The sequence below is a fragment of the Ruditapes philippinarum genome, unplaced genomic scaffold (assembly GCF_026571515.1).
Source record: "Ruditapes philippinarum isolate M1 unplaced genomic scaffold, ASM2657151v2 ctg3578_1_1_1_1, whole genome shotgun sequence".
NCBI lineage: Eukaryota > Metazoa > Mollusca > Bivalvia > Venerida > Veneridae > Ruditapes > Ruditapes philippinarum.
Window position 1 is genome coordinate 86207 of NW_026863673.1, and position 16112 is coordinate 102318.

General features: G+C 32.4%; 2 protein-coding genes across 2 annotated transcripts; both read left to right on the forward strand.

Moving 5' to 3' along the window:
- The first annotated feature begins 2923 nt into the window (after nt 1-2923).
- On the forward strand, nt 2924-5814 carry LOC132722948 (uncharacterized). Its single transcript, XM_060707573.1, has 2 exons — nt 2924-3691; nt 4441-5814. Exons 1-2 carry the CDS (start codon nt 2924-2926, stop codon nt 5155-5157), a joined length of 1485 nt encoding a protein of 494 aa, XP_060563556.1. The 3' UTR covers nt 5158-5814.
- A 2594-nt stretch (nt 5815-8408) lies between these two features.
- On the forward strand, nt 8409-15855 carry LOC132722949 (uncharacterized). Its single transcript, XM_060707574.1, has 10 exons — nt 8409-8719; nt 9100-9198; nt 9914-10582; nt 10976-11371; nt 11698-11760; nt 12138-12197; nt 12793-13098; nt 13411-13491; nt 13934-13996; nt 15740-15855. Exons 1-10 carry the CDS (start codon nt 8578-8580, stop codon nt 15853-15855), a joined length of 1995 nt encoding a protein of 664 aa, XP_060563557.1. The 5' UTR covers nt 8409-8577.
- Nucleotides 15856-16112: the final 257 nt, after the last annotated feature.

Consider the following 16112-nt stretch of genomic DNA (forward strand, 5'->3'; position numbering starts at 1 on the left):
TATTTTTATGTCCTGTCAGGGTCTTTCAAATAGAAATTATTATTTGAAAGACCCTGGTACTGTTTAAAGTTTCCAAGAGCTTCGCATTGGCTAACAGTCTGAATCGCCTTCTGCTTTTTGTAGCCTGTTGGCAATCAGTACAAATATAGTGATTTAGTATCCTGTATGGCAGTCAAATTACTAATTTTCCTATATCGAGGTAAAAAAATGATATTTCTGTAGGGGTTTTAAAGTTTTGAAATTAGAATTTTTGTAAAGTGAAGAATGTAATCTAACCTAAACGGTTATTAATAATGAATTATTAATTATATGTCACAGTGTTTTCCGCCCATAACATGCATTACTAATTGGGTCAAAGGAGTTTCTTAAGACTGTTTTTAGTTTTTTACTCTTTTTTTGGTTCAAATTTCTTAGCTTGAAAATCATTAATTATTATACCATAACATATCCGATGTCGCTACATAAATATACTTTAACTTTTAGACTTTATAAATTTGTGAAAGTTTATTTAAATAAACAAAAGTTATTAATTCATCTGTTTGTTTTTTCTAACTCAGTACATGTATTATGTTTGTATGGTTTTAACATCGAGTCGGTCGTTCCAACTCACCGACTTTCCCTCCCCTATAACTTATCGGTAAACTCAGACAAATAATTCCACCAACGATGAGAGGCATATCCAAAATAAAGATCTCTCAAGTACGATTGATATAAAACATGTTATATGTGCGTAAGACCGTGAATTCGTGGAAGTTTGAATCGTGAATTCATAAGTTGAAATCGTGAATTCGGTAAGTTGAATTCATGAATTCATAAAATTCATGAAGTAATTGAAATCGTGAAATGTTCAAATCGTGAATTCATGACGTTGAAAATGAGAATTCGTGAAGATGTACCAGATTATTCAAGAAGATGAAATGTCACTACCAGTCTTTTGTACATATGTGCAAACTATGTATTATGTAAAATGATACCGATAAGGTAGCAAGCTAGGTTCACGAAACATGTGAATTGGCCCAGCAAATTAGTAAAATATAAAGATTGCAATAAAACAAAACTAATAACATTTCTCGCAGGCATGATACTTATTCATTCTAAACATGGTCTAAAATTTTATTTAAATTCATTTCTGGAAGGAGTAAAATACGAAATAAAAACACCTATGTCGAATATTTCACGTGTTTTCGTCATTTTCGCCATATCTTTCAACGGAAAAAAATATGAAGGCATTTTCCCGACACTTAGATATTTCACACATACTTTACTTTAATATCAACTAATTGGCACACAAAATTTCAAGGTGTCGAAATAGTGCCTTCATTCTTAATTTTTATGTAATATACTTAGCAGATGGTCAAAGTTACGAGTGACTCGGGGTCGAATTACAAGCTTTTGTTTGCAGGCTTTCCTTTCATTAATTGATTGCTATTGTATTTGTAAATTTTAGTTTGAATAAAATAAAATAAATGACAGTGGCTAGAACTAACATGCATTAATGATATTTTCATTACTCACTCGCATGAATCTTGAAGTTTGACAATTGAATTCCGTGTAAACTTGTTATGCGTTAGAAGTGTAGTCTACACGACGCAAGGAGCGCTACTCTTACTGACAGTTCATCGTTACAAACAACGTGCACATTTTCATTGTTACGCAGCAATTTGTTGAATTACTTGACATACGTAGACATGTAAAGGTATGTTGAACATATTCTTTATAAAATTCATGTTTCTTTTTCGTTCGCTGTGCCATTTTAATTTGATTTTCTTCATTAAAAGTGTTGATCTGCTTGCACTTGCAGACGATAAGCCTAATCATGCTAATTCTCGTCCGTTAAATATGACTTGGGATAAAACCACGAAATAATGTTATACAGTCGGAATAGATATTTGTGATCAGTAACAATCTATGAAATACATTATCGGCTGTAAAATAAATTATCGGTGAATTAATTTCAACAAAACACGATAAAAAAATTATATAGTTATAATTATCTTCTGATCGAAAGTCTTCATGGCGCAGTGGTTGTAACGATGGCGTAGCATGTGAAAGGTTCAGAGTTCGAAACCTAGATGGAGGTACAATTTTTTTTTCTTCCTTTTTTTTTTTAATTGTTGTCATACTAGATTTAATATTTCAAAGCTCCTATTCAAATAATATTTTCATAATTTCTACAAGAGAAATAGTGTTGATAAACTGGTAACCAAAGAAATACTACTTGTAACAGTTGCAATCAATTATTTTTAACTTATCTTTTTAATTGATAATGGAGAAATTTTAAACATAGATCTCTTTCATAAAACTAGATGTATCAATTGAATCTGAATTTATTTAATTTAATTCTATAATGTTTATATTCTATTCTAGGATGGCTCCAACTCCATGCGTTTTGTGTGGGAAAAGACTAAAGATACATCAAAGGAGGCCTGTGAATCCATATCTTATCCGGTATCTCAGAAAAACGTTCATGCTTGAAACTTCAAAATCTGACTACATATGTGGAAAATGTAGCCGACCGGCATATCCTTCTCAGCATAACCAAAGACCCATAATATCTGCATGTCCTGTTCCTGTCACAGCAGAAAAGAATGATATTCAACAATTGCCAAGTCCACCATCGGTTTCTTTGAGCTTAAAAACAATTTCAAAAAGTCATTCATACTGTTTTATTTGTAAGAAAGTAGGATCTAAATTAATTGTTGTTCCATCAAAACTTAGAACAGAAACACTTGTGAAGCATAATATCCTCATAACAGCTGACAGTAGGTGTTGCCCTGCTCACCTGAGTAATAATCGTAATGGTTTCCAAGCAAATGTTTTTGATAACGTAAAAACATTAGAGTCTGTTTTATTAAACCGGACTACAATTGTGAATGTTATAAATAATGTCAGACAGTGTATACTTAATTCATCGTCTAATAGAATGTCAATTGACAATATTGATACATTTTCAAATGAAGATTTGTGCAATCTTACAGGTTTGAACAAAGAACAGTTCTTAGATTTATGCTCTATTACTGAAGAACATGTTAGAAATACGCCAGTTAGAAGCAACATTACTACACTGGGTATATTTCTGTTTAAACTTAAGTCTGGATTGTCAAACAAAATGCTTTCAACACTTTTTAATGTATCTAAATCAAGCATAAAAAGAGCAGTACATACAATCAGAAAAGTGCTTGTTTCTGAACTTGTTCCTAAATATCTTGGCTTCCAGCACATATCAAGGGAAGAAATTATAAAAAGCCATACTCGTTCCCTATCACAGTCACTACTTGCAAAAAATGCCAGCCAAGCTATAATTGTATTAGACGGAACATACATATATATTAGAAAAAGTACAAACTTCAAATTCCAAAGACGTTCTTATAGTGTACATAAAGGGCGGCCACTTGTTAAACCTTTGGTAATAGTTAGCACTACTGGATACTTTATTTCTGTATTAGGACCATATCTTGCAGATTCTAAAAATAGTGATTCAGGAATTTTAAACCATGCAGTAAGAAATAACATAGAGGAAATCAAAAATTGGGCTCAGCCAAATGATATATTTGTTGTTGACCGTGGATTTCGTGACTCCCTGCAAGTGCTTGAGGAGATGGGAATAAAAGCACAAATGCCAAAGTTCATGCCAAAGGGTGCCAAACAATTAACAACCATGGACGCTAACCACAGTCGGTTCGTAACAAAGGTATATATGATTTATCATTTACCACATTATTTTCTTAAATGAACTTAAAGGGACTCCACTGAGGTTTTTTGACATGATGGGACTGAAAATATTTTTTCCAGATAAATGTACCATTTTATGTAGGTGTAGACCACGAATCTTTGTGCAAACTTTCAGATGATTCGCACACTTAGTTTTTCCATAATAATGATTCAAATTGTAAAATAAATGACCCAAAATGAAAAGCGTTTAAACGCTTTTCACTCAAATTAGACTAGAAAAAGGATAAAACTACGATTTTCGATTTATTTTAAAGTATATTTCTTAACTATCTTTGCATATATTTCAGTTTAAAGCGCCCCAGTTTATTTATGTAAGAAATTCTAATGTTATGTTTTTAGGCTTTTAAACCTCAGTGGAGTCCCTTTAACTGTCAAAGTCTGATCATTGAATTTTGCTTATATTTTCTTTAATTATTTTATCTTAGATGATTTATCGAAACTATTTATACTTGAACAAAATAACAAGTGTGACTAGACAGACATTAAAAAAAAAAAATGGAAGACCCTTTTTTTTTCTTTTTTTAGATTTGTTTTAACTCTTTGTTTGCCATAAGAAAAAGTAAAAAAGTCGAGCGTTGCCCCCACTCTGCGGTGGCTCTTTTTATGATATCCAACTTTCTTTAAAATTAATACACCAATTCAATTGATTTTCAATTTTTTATCACATATGTGTTTCTAATAATTGATATATTTATTTTGTTTTTTCAGGTCAGATGGGTAGTTGAAGCATCAAATGCTCGAATAAAGAGATGGAAGTATCTTGACCATGTATTGCCTACCAATCAAGTTCCGTTCATTGGTGATTATGTCCGCATAATTTGTGCCACATGTAACAAATACCTTTCACCTCTAAATGCAACCAAAGATTTGATGGATGACACACTTGTAGCAGAGAGAATGAGAGATAAAATCCAGAATGTTAACCATTTACAATCGTATGTTCAAGAAAATGAACTATATAAGCGAAATATTTCAAAATGGCAAGCAGTGCAAGAAATTGACAATTTCCCCTCTATAGATGATTTTACTCTTAGTCTTTTGACTCTTGGTACCTACCAAATGAAACTTTGCCAATCATATGCACAAGAGTACCTTGATGGAGATTGTGATATTTTGGTGTATAAAGAATCAAAAGACTTGTTGAGAGTAAGACTTCAAAGTCGACATGTATCTTCCAAGTCTTATTTTGTTTGGATTCAGTATGATTCAGACCATGTCAAGGCTTGGTACTGCCAGTGCAAGGCTGGTGCACGGACAGTTGGAACATGTTCACATGTGGCTGTGGTGATTTGGTATCTAGGCACATCTAGGCAGCAGTCTGACAGGTACGGAGTCCAAGACTGGACTCAATACCTTGATGATGCTGCCGAGATGCCGCAGCCAATAGATTCATCCGACTCTGAAGACAGTATTGTAGAGGAATAATAAGTAAAGGGAATCATATCAGTAATATTGTCAGACTTATTATTTATATACATAACATTTGTAGAAGTGATGTATCCAATGATTGTTTCATTTAATTAAGTCTGCAAGTGAAAGGTAATGAAGATAAAAGGCACTGTTACTTAATTACTCATAAATGAACATGTATGTTTTTGTTGCCATTTTATGAATCATTTTTGTGATCTGCATATTTTCATTTTTAAGACTGATTCATGTAATCATAGATGTGCAGACTTCCCCTTTTTGTGTCGCCTTGAAAAGGCAACATATAGGGGTTACTTTTGTCGGCGGCGTCGTTGTCGTCGGTGTCGTTGTCGGTGTCGGCGTCCCCTAAAGCTTGTCCGGAGCATAAGTCAGTCATTATAAGTTTGATTGACTTCAAACTTGGTATGCATGCTTCTTATAATAACTCGAAGTGCAGTGCACAAGGACCGGTACTCTGCACTTCTTATTTTTTGAGTTATTGCCCTTTGTTAATTTTCATACTTTATTTTTGTCGTGGCCATTTCTCCTAAACTATATTGTTCACAAGGCGACACATCCGACTCGCGGAGTTCTAGTTTAAGTGATAATGCCCATATAGTACATTGTATGTTACCCAGAAATACCTGTAAGTTTCAAACATATTAAAAGAATGATGAACAAATGAAGTTATAAAAAGATATATGTGATGATCATACATAACATGCAACTATATTTATTGTACAAGTAACTATAAAGGGAATTATGTATTTATTTTTTTACATGTTGTATATTCAAAACATATATATTTATATGAAACTAATTATCTAAAACTTTAAGAATGGTTGCTATGGAGATTATGATTGAATTTCAATTCAAAACATAATTATTGTTGTTAATATACATGTGGTTTTTTTGTACACTACATAAACTGTTGTTAAGCTAAGATTGTTAATAGTGGTTGCTAGAGAGATTATGATTGAATTTCAATTCAAAACATAATTATTTATGTTAATATACATGTAGTTTCTGTACACTACATAAACTGTTGTTAAGCTAAGATTGTTAATAGTGGTTGCTAGAGAGATTATAATTGAATTTCAATTCAAATTATAATTATTTATGTTAATATACATGTAGTTTCTGTACACTACATAAACTGTTGTTAAGCTAAGATTGTTAATAGTGGTTGCTAGAGAGATTATAATTGAATTTCAATTGAAAACATAATTATTTATGTTAATATACATGTACATGTAGTGTTTCTGTACACTACATAAACTGTTGTTAAGCTAAGATTGTTAATAGTGGTTGCTAGAGAGATTATAATTGAATTTCAATTGAAAACATAATTATTTATGTTCATATACATGTACATGTAGTGTTTCTGCACACTACATAAACTGTTGTTAAGCTAAGATTGTTAATAGTGGTTGCTAGAGAGATTATAATTGAATTTCAATTCAAAACATAATTATTGATGCTAATATACATGTAATGTTTCTGTACACTACATAAACTGTTGTAACAGTTTTCAATATATGATACCATTTAGCGAAGAATATTTATAATTGTTGCTTTATATATTATAATTGAATTTCAATTGAAAACATAATTATTTTTGTTTGTTTCTGTACACAATCTTAACTGTTCTTAAGCTAAGATTGATAATATTGGTTGCTACAGAGATTATGATTGAATTTCAATTCAAAACATAATTATTTATTTTAATATACATGTAGCTTTTTTTGTACACTGCAAAAAAAGAAATTTTCAGTATATGATACAATTTAGTTAAGCATGTTAAGAATGGTTGCTATGGAGATTATAATTGAATTTCAGTTCAAAACACAATAATTAATGTAATACACATGTAGTTTTTTTTGTACATTGCAAAAACTGACATTTTCAATATATGATACAATTTACCTAAATTTACATGTTAAGAATGTTTGCTATGGAGATTAAAATTGAATTTCAATGTGAGACACTAACAAAATATTCTTATCTAAAAAGTAAAAGCAAGATTGACAAGTATATGGAACAAATGTTAGTCATTAAATGAGAAATATACATGCAATTAAATATAGAAAAAACGATTTTAAGAATGTTGTTTAGCGTTGCTATGGCAACAGGACTTATGTATTTACATTTAACATTCTATAATTTCAGTACATGACAATTTATATTGATATAGATTTTGTATGTTGACATTTTAATGCTAAATATACTGAAGTTTTCAGTATATGATACCATTTAGCTAATTATTTTTAGAATGGTTGCTATGGAGATTATAATTGAATTTCATTGTAAGAAACTAACAAAATATTTGATTTTACAAACTTTAATGCCAGTTTTACAAATAAATGAAACAAATGTGAATCTTTCAATCAGAAATGTACCTAAATGGAGAAAAAAGATAATTTTAAGTATTCTGTTTTGCGTTGCCATGGAAACAAAAATATAGTTTTGAAAACCTAAATTTGTATGTTTTACTTTTAAGCCTTCCCCGGACAATCATATTACAAAGTTTGAAGAGTTTCTATGATAGGGCAATTTTCAGTACTTCGTGAACCTAGCCCTTTTCACATGTATGGAAGCCGATGAGTGCCATTCGCAAATCTGGCTGAAGAGTAAAAAATGTAAAATTTCCAATTAAAAAGCGAAATGTGGAATTGAAATGAAAGGCGAAATGTACATATAGAAGGTGAAATGTCACTAATTATCAAGCAGATACTTCGCGCTTAAACAGAAACAATCTTAATCAATTAATTAATTTATTTATTTATTGATTTTATTATATTCATTTATTTATCTATTTATTTATTTGATTGTTAATAAATAATTTACTGAATAAATAAATAAATAAATGATTTCGGTTGCTCTGAGTTTGTGAACTCCCTCGAGGATGCTTACCACAATTTTTGTACCGTGCCTCTGTCTATTTCGACACAGTTCATTCCGACGTCTTACAAAACTAATATAGGCCTAAGGCACGATACATGAAGCATTTAGTAAACCGTTTACATGCTCTTTGTAGGCCTAGACCTCGTAGTAAATTCACACAAATTTATGAAATATTTATCACTTTATTTACCAAAAAAAAAAGACAGAAAATATCCAATGGAAAAAAGGGCAAACACCGATCGAACGCTGGTGACGTCACTTATCTGACACGTGCGACAGGTGCGACGATAAACAACGCTTAAAGATCAGGAAGTACTAAGATAATTTGGTTAAATTTGTTTACAAATACAACAAGAATTGCAATTTTTATCAGCATTACCTTTATTTCAAATAAAGATGTACAACAATGCATAATTCTTATCCTGCAAAACGTAATTTTAATTAGATCTACATTTATAATTTAACGAAATTTGATACCACGCGGTAAATTGGTTTACGTGGAATGAAAAAGTTAATATGTGTTTTTAGAATTGCATGTGTCTTAGAAATAAAATAATTGATTCATATTTTTCCAATCCGTGGACTTTCTATCTGAAGTTACTTTTTAAACATAAATTAAAAATGGACTACTGTGTTTTAGTAATATTGGTTTGGACCATGGCGATCACAGCTGGAGGTAAATTATTTTCACGTTAACTTTGATCTGTCATGTTAGTTTGATCGCTTGATTGATTGATAATATTGATTGATTGACTGATGGATGGATGTGGACTGCTGTGCTAGACATCAATGTTTACCTGTAAAACTAAAAATTTCAACAGCTAAAATATCATTATACATAAAATTGCCAAAAAACGTATTTTCAAGGGGTTTTTTTTCTCCATTTTTTTTTGTCTGTAAAGTGTTTAAAATATTTTGGCGCTATTTTGTCTTGCATAAATTATTTGGACGAATGTTAAAATTCGAATATACATTCTTTCTTTTTAGAATATCTTTTTAAAATTCTTTTCCCCAATGACAATAAGTAAGTGTGTCGGTTTTTTTTTTTTATCACAGGAGTCATTCTGGACAACTGCCCGCCGGCTGATCCAAATTGCCACCCGACATGTATCGTTTATACAGCCGATCACTGTAGATACTGCATGTGTAACCATGGTAACGTCTCATTTTATTAAAAACTGCATATTTTAGACCTAACCTCCATTATTATTTATTTATAATTCCATGAAGCTAAATATATATCCGTGATATTTCTTTATTGGGTGAAATCAATCGGAACATCTCGGCTGTTATCAATAATAAATTATCTTATCCGAAGTTTGACAGAAAGAGCCGAGATGATGCGATTGGTGTTTAATATCAGAAAGATATAAAAGTTATAAAATATGATGCAACTGTTTAAATTAATTTAATATTTTAAACATGACAAATTATATTTGCAGTGCCAAAGAATAAATTTAATACATTTTGCAGCCTTTGAATTTTTTTTCCAAAATAATTTTACTACAATTTGGCATTATATTCCAAACAATGTAACTAAAATATAATATTGGCCATTTGTAACGTTGATTTTTCTTGGACAACCATCACGTTAATAACATCCATAGACACGGGTGCTGTTTTTCAATGAAGGAAAACAATCAAAGTCTATGAATGCATTTCGTTATGTTATCTGGCCGAATATAAGCAGTTCTATGCTGACGGCTTAGCTTATATTAAACGTGAATGGTCATCATATTTTCGTATTAATTTTCATATTTGATCGTCTAGAACAAACTCAAGTAAGTTATTTTATATAATTTAAGCAATTAAATCACGGGTAGTTGCTTTAGTATTACTCTTTCAGAGTCCGGTATCTCTTTTATTCCAGAAGCAAGTAGTTTTGGATCTGCGTCTAGTTCGGACAAATCGTCCGATGCAGCATGGGATAAGGGATTCGAAGGCGGTGATTGGTCAAATAAATTGAATGCTGATTCGGGCGTCTGGTCTACCACTGATCGAAGAGATTTTTCAAGCGATTCATCGTCGTCTGCTAAAGAAGAAACAGTTAAATATGTGATCGTAGAAAAACAACCAGAGCAAAGCTACTCAAATACTGCACTCACATCAGGACTGAACTCGCTTAGTCCTCTACCAAACCCGTTCCCTGCAGGGTTGCAATCGCCTTTCGCTGGTTCTCACATGTCTCCAGCTCTCCTCCCGGGAACCAATGCTATAACAGATTTGGATGCATACGGTTCCAATGTGATTCACGTCCCTTTGTTAGCACCAGGTATTCCAAAATATTGCGTGAGATGCCGTATTCTCAGCTGTCCGAGAACTTGTGAACGTGTTGACGAATATGGATGCAGAAGTTGTCCGTGTGCGCCTTCGAGGTACCAGACCATGCCAGTGATGAAAGATTGCTCAGGTTCGGAACCAGTCGAGCGGAAGCCAGATTGCAGTGCAACAAAACTTTGTATGGAAACATGCAGTGACGGGTACAAGCTCGGTGATGTCGGAAGGGATGGTTGCCGGTCCTGCACGTGTATACGTAGAGGTATTAATGACATTTTGTAAGGCTTAGATGCATTTTCCTACCTTGACATTTTTTCTGTTCTTTATTGACAGTAATGAGCGAGTGGGTAAAGAGAGATTTTACAGCAAATACCTTTTCTGTTTTTTTATGGGTTTTCATCAGATATCATATTGCATCATAAATAATTGCGTTTTTAGAGGATCCCTTATCCTCCATTCAAGAACAATTATAAATTAATCTACCTAACGAAAGGTTTACGTTAAGTCCATGACAGGATTCGAACCCACAAATGTGACCTGTATGTTATTCAAACTAGGACTTGAAACAGCCATCAACTTCAAACAATCCACTTTATTCGTTTAATTTGAGAAGATAAGCTGCACTGCAAATAACTGATTGTTGCTCTTGTTTCAGCCCCAACGACAACACCAAAACCTAAATCAAATAATTGCTTTGCAACATTGTCTTGTATGTTGAAATGTAAAGACGGTTACCTGTTAGGTGAAACTCAAGCAAATGGTTGTCCATCATGCAAATGTTTAGCCAAAGGTCAAGGACACGCTTCCTCAAACAATAACAATAATGGAAATAATGCTAACAAAAGTAATTTTGATAATAATAGTAACAATTTCCACAGCAATAACAACAACAATAACAACAACAACAACAATAATAATAAATGGAATAGTGGATCTTCCAATTGGAACAACAATAACAACAACGCTCAAATGATGAATTATGGGAATTCCGGAAGCGGAAACAGCAATAGTGGCAACGGATGTTCTGGAACAAAGACTAATTATCTTTCAAGTAAATCACTTTAATTTTATATACAATTTGCGCTACATTTTTTCTTGATTACCATATGAAAAAGTAAACTGTCTCAAAATAACTTCTTTCTAATGAAGAACTTAGCTAAAATGACTTTGCCTCTTCATTCAAAACATTTTAATTTGTTGCTGAATTAAAATTAGGCCGCCATAAATACACCTATTCTAATATATGTGGACATTTATTTGTTTGATTACCGATTGTCATGTATCATATAAGTCAAACTGTGATTGTGTATAATGTTTATATGTACATGTATAAATAACAATTCTGTTTTGTCCATGGACTTTGGTATATTCATTTAGGTAATAATGGCATTGGAAGTGGAAAGTGTGAACCTCCCATGTGCTTTGATGGCCATATGTCAGGTAAATATTTTATGTTATATGAACATATTCACCAATTTTTACGTGTTATTGCTTCTTTGCCCTTCGCAGAATGCGCATGTGCGAAATGCTACTTCCGTTTCTACAGAAATTTTGTATTGTAAAAAGGTCTATATCTATGATTTCAAATACATAATTGTGTACATACAGTATCAATTCATTGACAATAATGTAAAAAATACCAGTAAAAGACGGCTAAGCTTTAGGAATTTATTGTTATTGTTATTGTCGACCTAATTTTTTGTGGAAAGATTAACATTAAATGTACATTTGTATTGTACAGTCAAAATACATGTATGAAAATATCAATTGTTCACAAATTAAAGTCCTTTTAACAAACAGTGGATTTAATTTTACAGTGGATCAGGCTATGAAGATAGGATCTGAGAGTGCAGGTGGCGGTGGTGGTTGTAATGAAGGTTTGTACTCGAATTGCCTTCTTAAAGTCTATATAAATAAACGTATATTTGGCGGATAGTATCCATTTTCAGAAAATTTAAAAAGTGTCAATTTCGCATAACGTCGTACTTTTTCGTAGATAATAAGTTATTTTAGTGACATTATGCTAATATTTTCATCGTCAAGTTGAAATAAATTGACAAAATATTTCGAAAGATTGACTGCTATAATGGTGATTTCGACCAACAGTCGATATTGAGAATATATATCCTGCATAAAATTATAAAAAGACTGCCCCACTCTTTTTATAAATTGACCGTTTCAGGTAGATTCTGATAGATATTTAGTGAAATTTAGGCCAAGTGTGTAATTTATTGTTCATGCGAAGTAAATTATAAAATTAAAAGGCAGTCTGACAAAATGTTAATATGTTCTTACGTTTACCTGTTCACTCATGCACTATATATATACCCTTGTATGGGCATAATATCAAACGATTGAAAGTGTTCAATTTAATTCAGAGTAAATTTTTATGCTTTTATCCTTTCTTTACTTTAGAATATGATTTGCGTTTAGATAAACTTTAAAATAATAATAATTAAAAGCATTCGACAGGCGGTGGAACGAACGGTAACGGTATGGGTAACGGAATGGGAAACGGCGGTAACGGGATTGGAAACGGAGGAATGGGCGGTGGTGGAATGAGCAAAAATGGTATGGGAAATGGCGGTAGCGGTATAATGGGTAGCGGAGGAATGGTCGGTGGTGGAATGAGTACAGGATCAGTCAGTGCTAGCGGTAGTGGAATGCCAAGTCCGTTTTCTGTCTCTATGAGCGGATCAAAGGGAGGCGGGATGCCCATGAACGGAGGTGGTGGAGGCATGTTAGGGGGCGGGGCAAGAGGCGGAGCTGCTGGAATGTGTATGTACAATATTTATAATAACTGACTGAAATATAATCAAAGCTTCTATAGACGATGAATAAATGCTTTTATCCGATGTTTAAAATGGAAATTTTACTGAAATTTCTATACAACGATTATTCTTAAAAGCAAAACTGAAATTCAAATTTATTTAAAATTTGCCCCCCCGCCCCGCCCCTAAAAAAACCCAACAAACTGGGTCTTGCACACGAGACATCGTAATTTTCTTTTTAGATATGGTTTAATAAATTTGACCAAAATTATGTGATCAACACAATTATATAATCTTGTCTTGCCACGTGTATTTTCAGCATTTAGTCCATTTTCTTCAGCGATGTCTGGGGGAGGACAAAATAAAGGGAGGTCATCAGGAACAGGCGTTATTTCTAGCGGTATTTAGCTTTTTTAATAAGATTTCCTTTATACAATTAATGACTTTAAAGTTCAGAAGAAAAAAAGAAATTTGAACATGTCACTTTAAAAAAGGACGGTTTTTATAGAAAGTTATATTTACGTATACATGGAACACGATGCCTGAGAGCATGCTTGCTTTCCAAAATATTATACAACAATTTTTCTAAACCGATTCGTATTTGACACTAAAATTCATTTGGGTTATGAAACACACTTTAAGCAAAGGAAATTAATTGCAACGGTTTGTTCGAAGCTAAATAATAAGGGAAATTGTCAATATTAAAAAATAGATAAAATAAAATAAAACTTTTTGGAAAGTTGATGAAACATCAGTGTGAATAATTCTAATATTTCCCATAATGTTACAATACAGTCATGGGCAATTTCTCAGAATTGAATAGCATGGTTGTCTTTCTTCAGTGTCGTCGGTAGCCTATAATACAGACTGCGTTGGTGCCGAGTGTTCTGCTAAAAATAGAATGCGTGAGTAAACTATCTCGCATTATTTCTTAAATGCCCATTATGCCTAAGAAATACTTTTATTTTTGTTTCTCATCTTTTTTTTCTTTTTTTGTTATATAATTATGTTCCGAAAAGTTACGCATTGGCCAGTTGCTTGACCTTTTGCAATAAGTACACTTGTACATAGTGAATGGAAGTCAAAATACTACTTTGTTAACATTTGGCTACTTTTTTAACACAAATAATTTTACTTACTGCGCTACTTTGCTCAAGTGATAAGCATTTAATATTATCTTAAAACATTTTTTTAATGTTATAAAACTATTGTCGGATAATTTTTTTTCCGTTTTAAGCCGGAAGTTTAAGTGTAAAAAAAAACAACAACAAAAAAACGGGAATTCGTCAATAGCTAATTGATAATGTGACATCATCGAAAATTTACGCCAATTAAGTACAATAATTGTTCATCAGGCCATTGCAAATTCAAATTTCAAGGTCAGTGTTTAAAGATATAAGAATACATGTATTACAATTAGGTAGGGAGAGTGTTTTTAAATGTGTAGGTATTAAAATTCACTCTTCCTATTTCTATATTCATACAAGAGCCATGTCAACATGGCCATCCCCCGCCGAATGTGTTTGCTCGTTGAAAGAATGTATATGTAGTAGAGCGGAATAATTCCATTTTAAGAGGTCTTTTGGTAATGAAAACTGATGGCTATAGTGATTACAGATTTGAAACCTTTGTGAATACTGATAAATAACAAAGGGCAATTACTGAAAAATAATGCAGGGTAGGTTATCATTCTTGTGTGCTGCATCCCTCCTCAGTAAAATCTATCCACCTATGAAGTTTCAAATTGATACCTCAAATACTTTTTGAGAAAAAAATTGAATTGAAAAATTAAGTATGAAAAAGAACAAAGGGCAATAACTCAAAAATTATAAAAGTTAGAGTTATCATTCTTGTGCAGTGCACACCTCCTGAGTGAGATCTATGCACCTATGAAGTTTCATTTTGATATCGCAAAGGCTTTTAGAGTTATCATTCTTAGCACTGCACTCCTCCTCAATGAGATCCATCCGCCTTTGAAGTTTCAAGTTGATACCTCGAATACTTTTTGAGATAAGCTCTGGACAAAATAGCATGAAAATAAAACAAAGGGCAATAACTCAAAAATTGTATAGGGAAGAGTTATTATTCTTGCGCACAACATTCCTTCTCAATAAGATCTATCCACCTATGACATTTCATGTTGATATCTCAAACACTTTTTGAGTTATGCTCCATTCAGGTGAAAAATTAGGTATGAAAAATAACAAAGGGCAATAACTCAAAAATTATGAAAGGTATAGTTATCATTCTTGTGCACTGCACACCTCCTGAGTGAGATCTATGCACCTATGAAGTTTCATGTTAATATCTCATAGGCTTTTGGAGTTATGCTCTGGACAAAAATCAATTTTGAAAAATAACAAAGGGCAATAACTCAAAAATCATGCAAGGTAGAGTTATCATTCTTGTACACTGCACTCCTCCTTAATGAGGTCTATCCACCTATGAAGTTTCAAGTTGATAACTCAAATACTTTTAGAGATATGCTCCGGACAAAAATGTCGGACGGAAGGACGGACGGACGGACGGAAGGTCGGACGGACGGAGACTATTTCTATATCCTCCGCCGAAAATTTTCGGCGGGGATAATAAAAACCATTGCGCAACCGTCTATATTTATGAATTGTGTTATCTTATTTCTTTGTCAGAACATAAAGATTGCGCCGACTTGGTACACTGTTTAGTCACGTGTAAGGGTAACTATATGCTAGGACCACTTGATGACGCCGGATGTCAAACATGTTCCTGCACGAACAGTTTATAAATTGAAATAAATGTAGATATATATTGTTTCAATAAACTTTGAGTAAAATGTATTTTCGTGCTAGTTATGTATAACGAATTATCGTAAAAACGTCTAAAACAGAGCTCAGTTTTAGAAATGAAAAGAAAATGAAAAAGACTGTATGGATATTTTGCTTATATGAGTACCCTAACCAAATGTGTTGCTTATTTTCTCCTCAGTTTTTACGATCCATTAACGCAGTAAGGAAATATTTATTCATATGTTATTACATACTG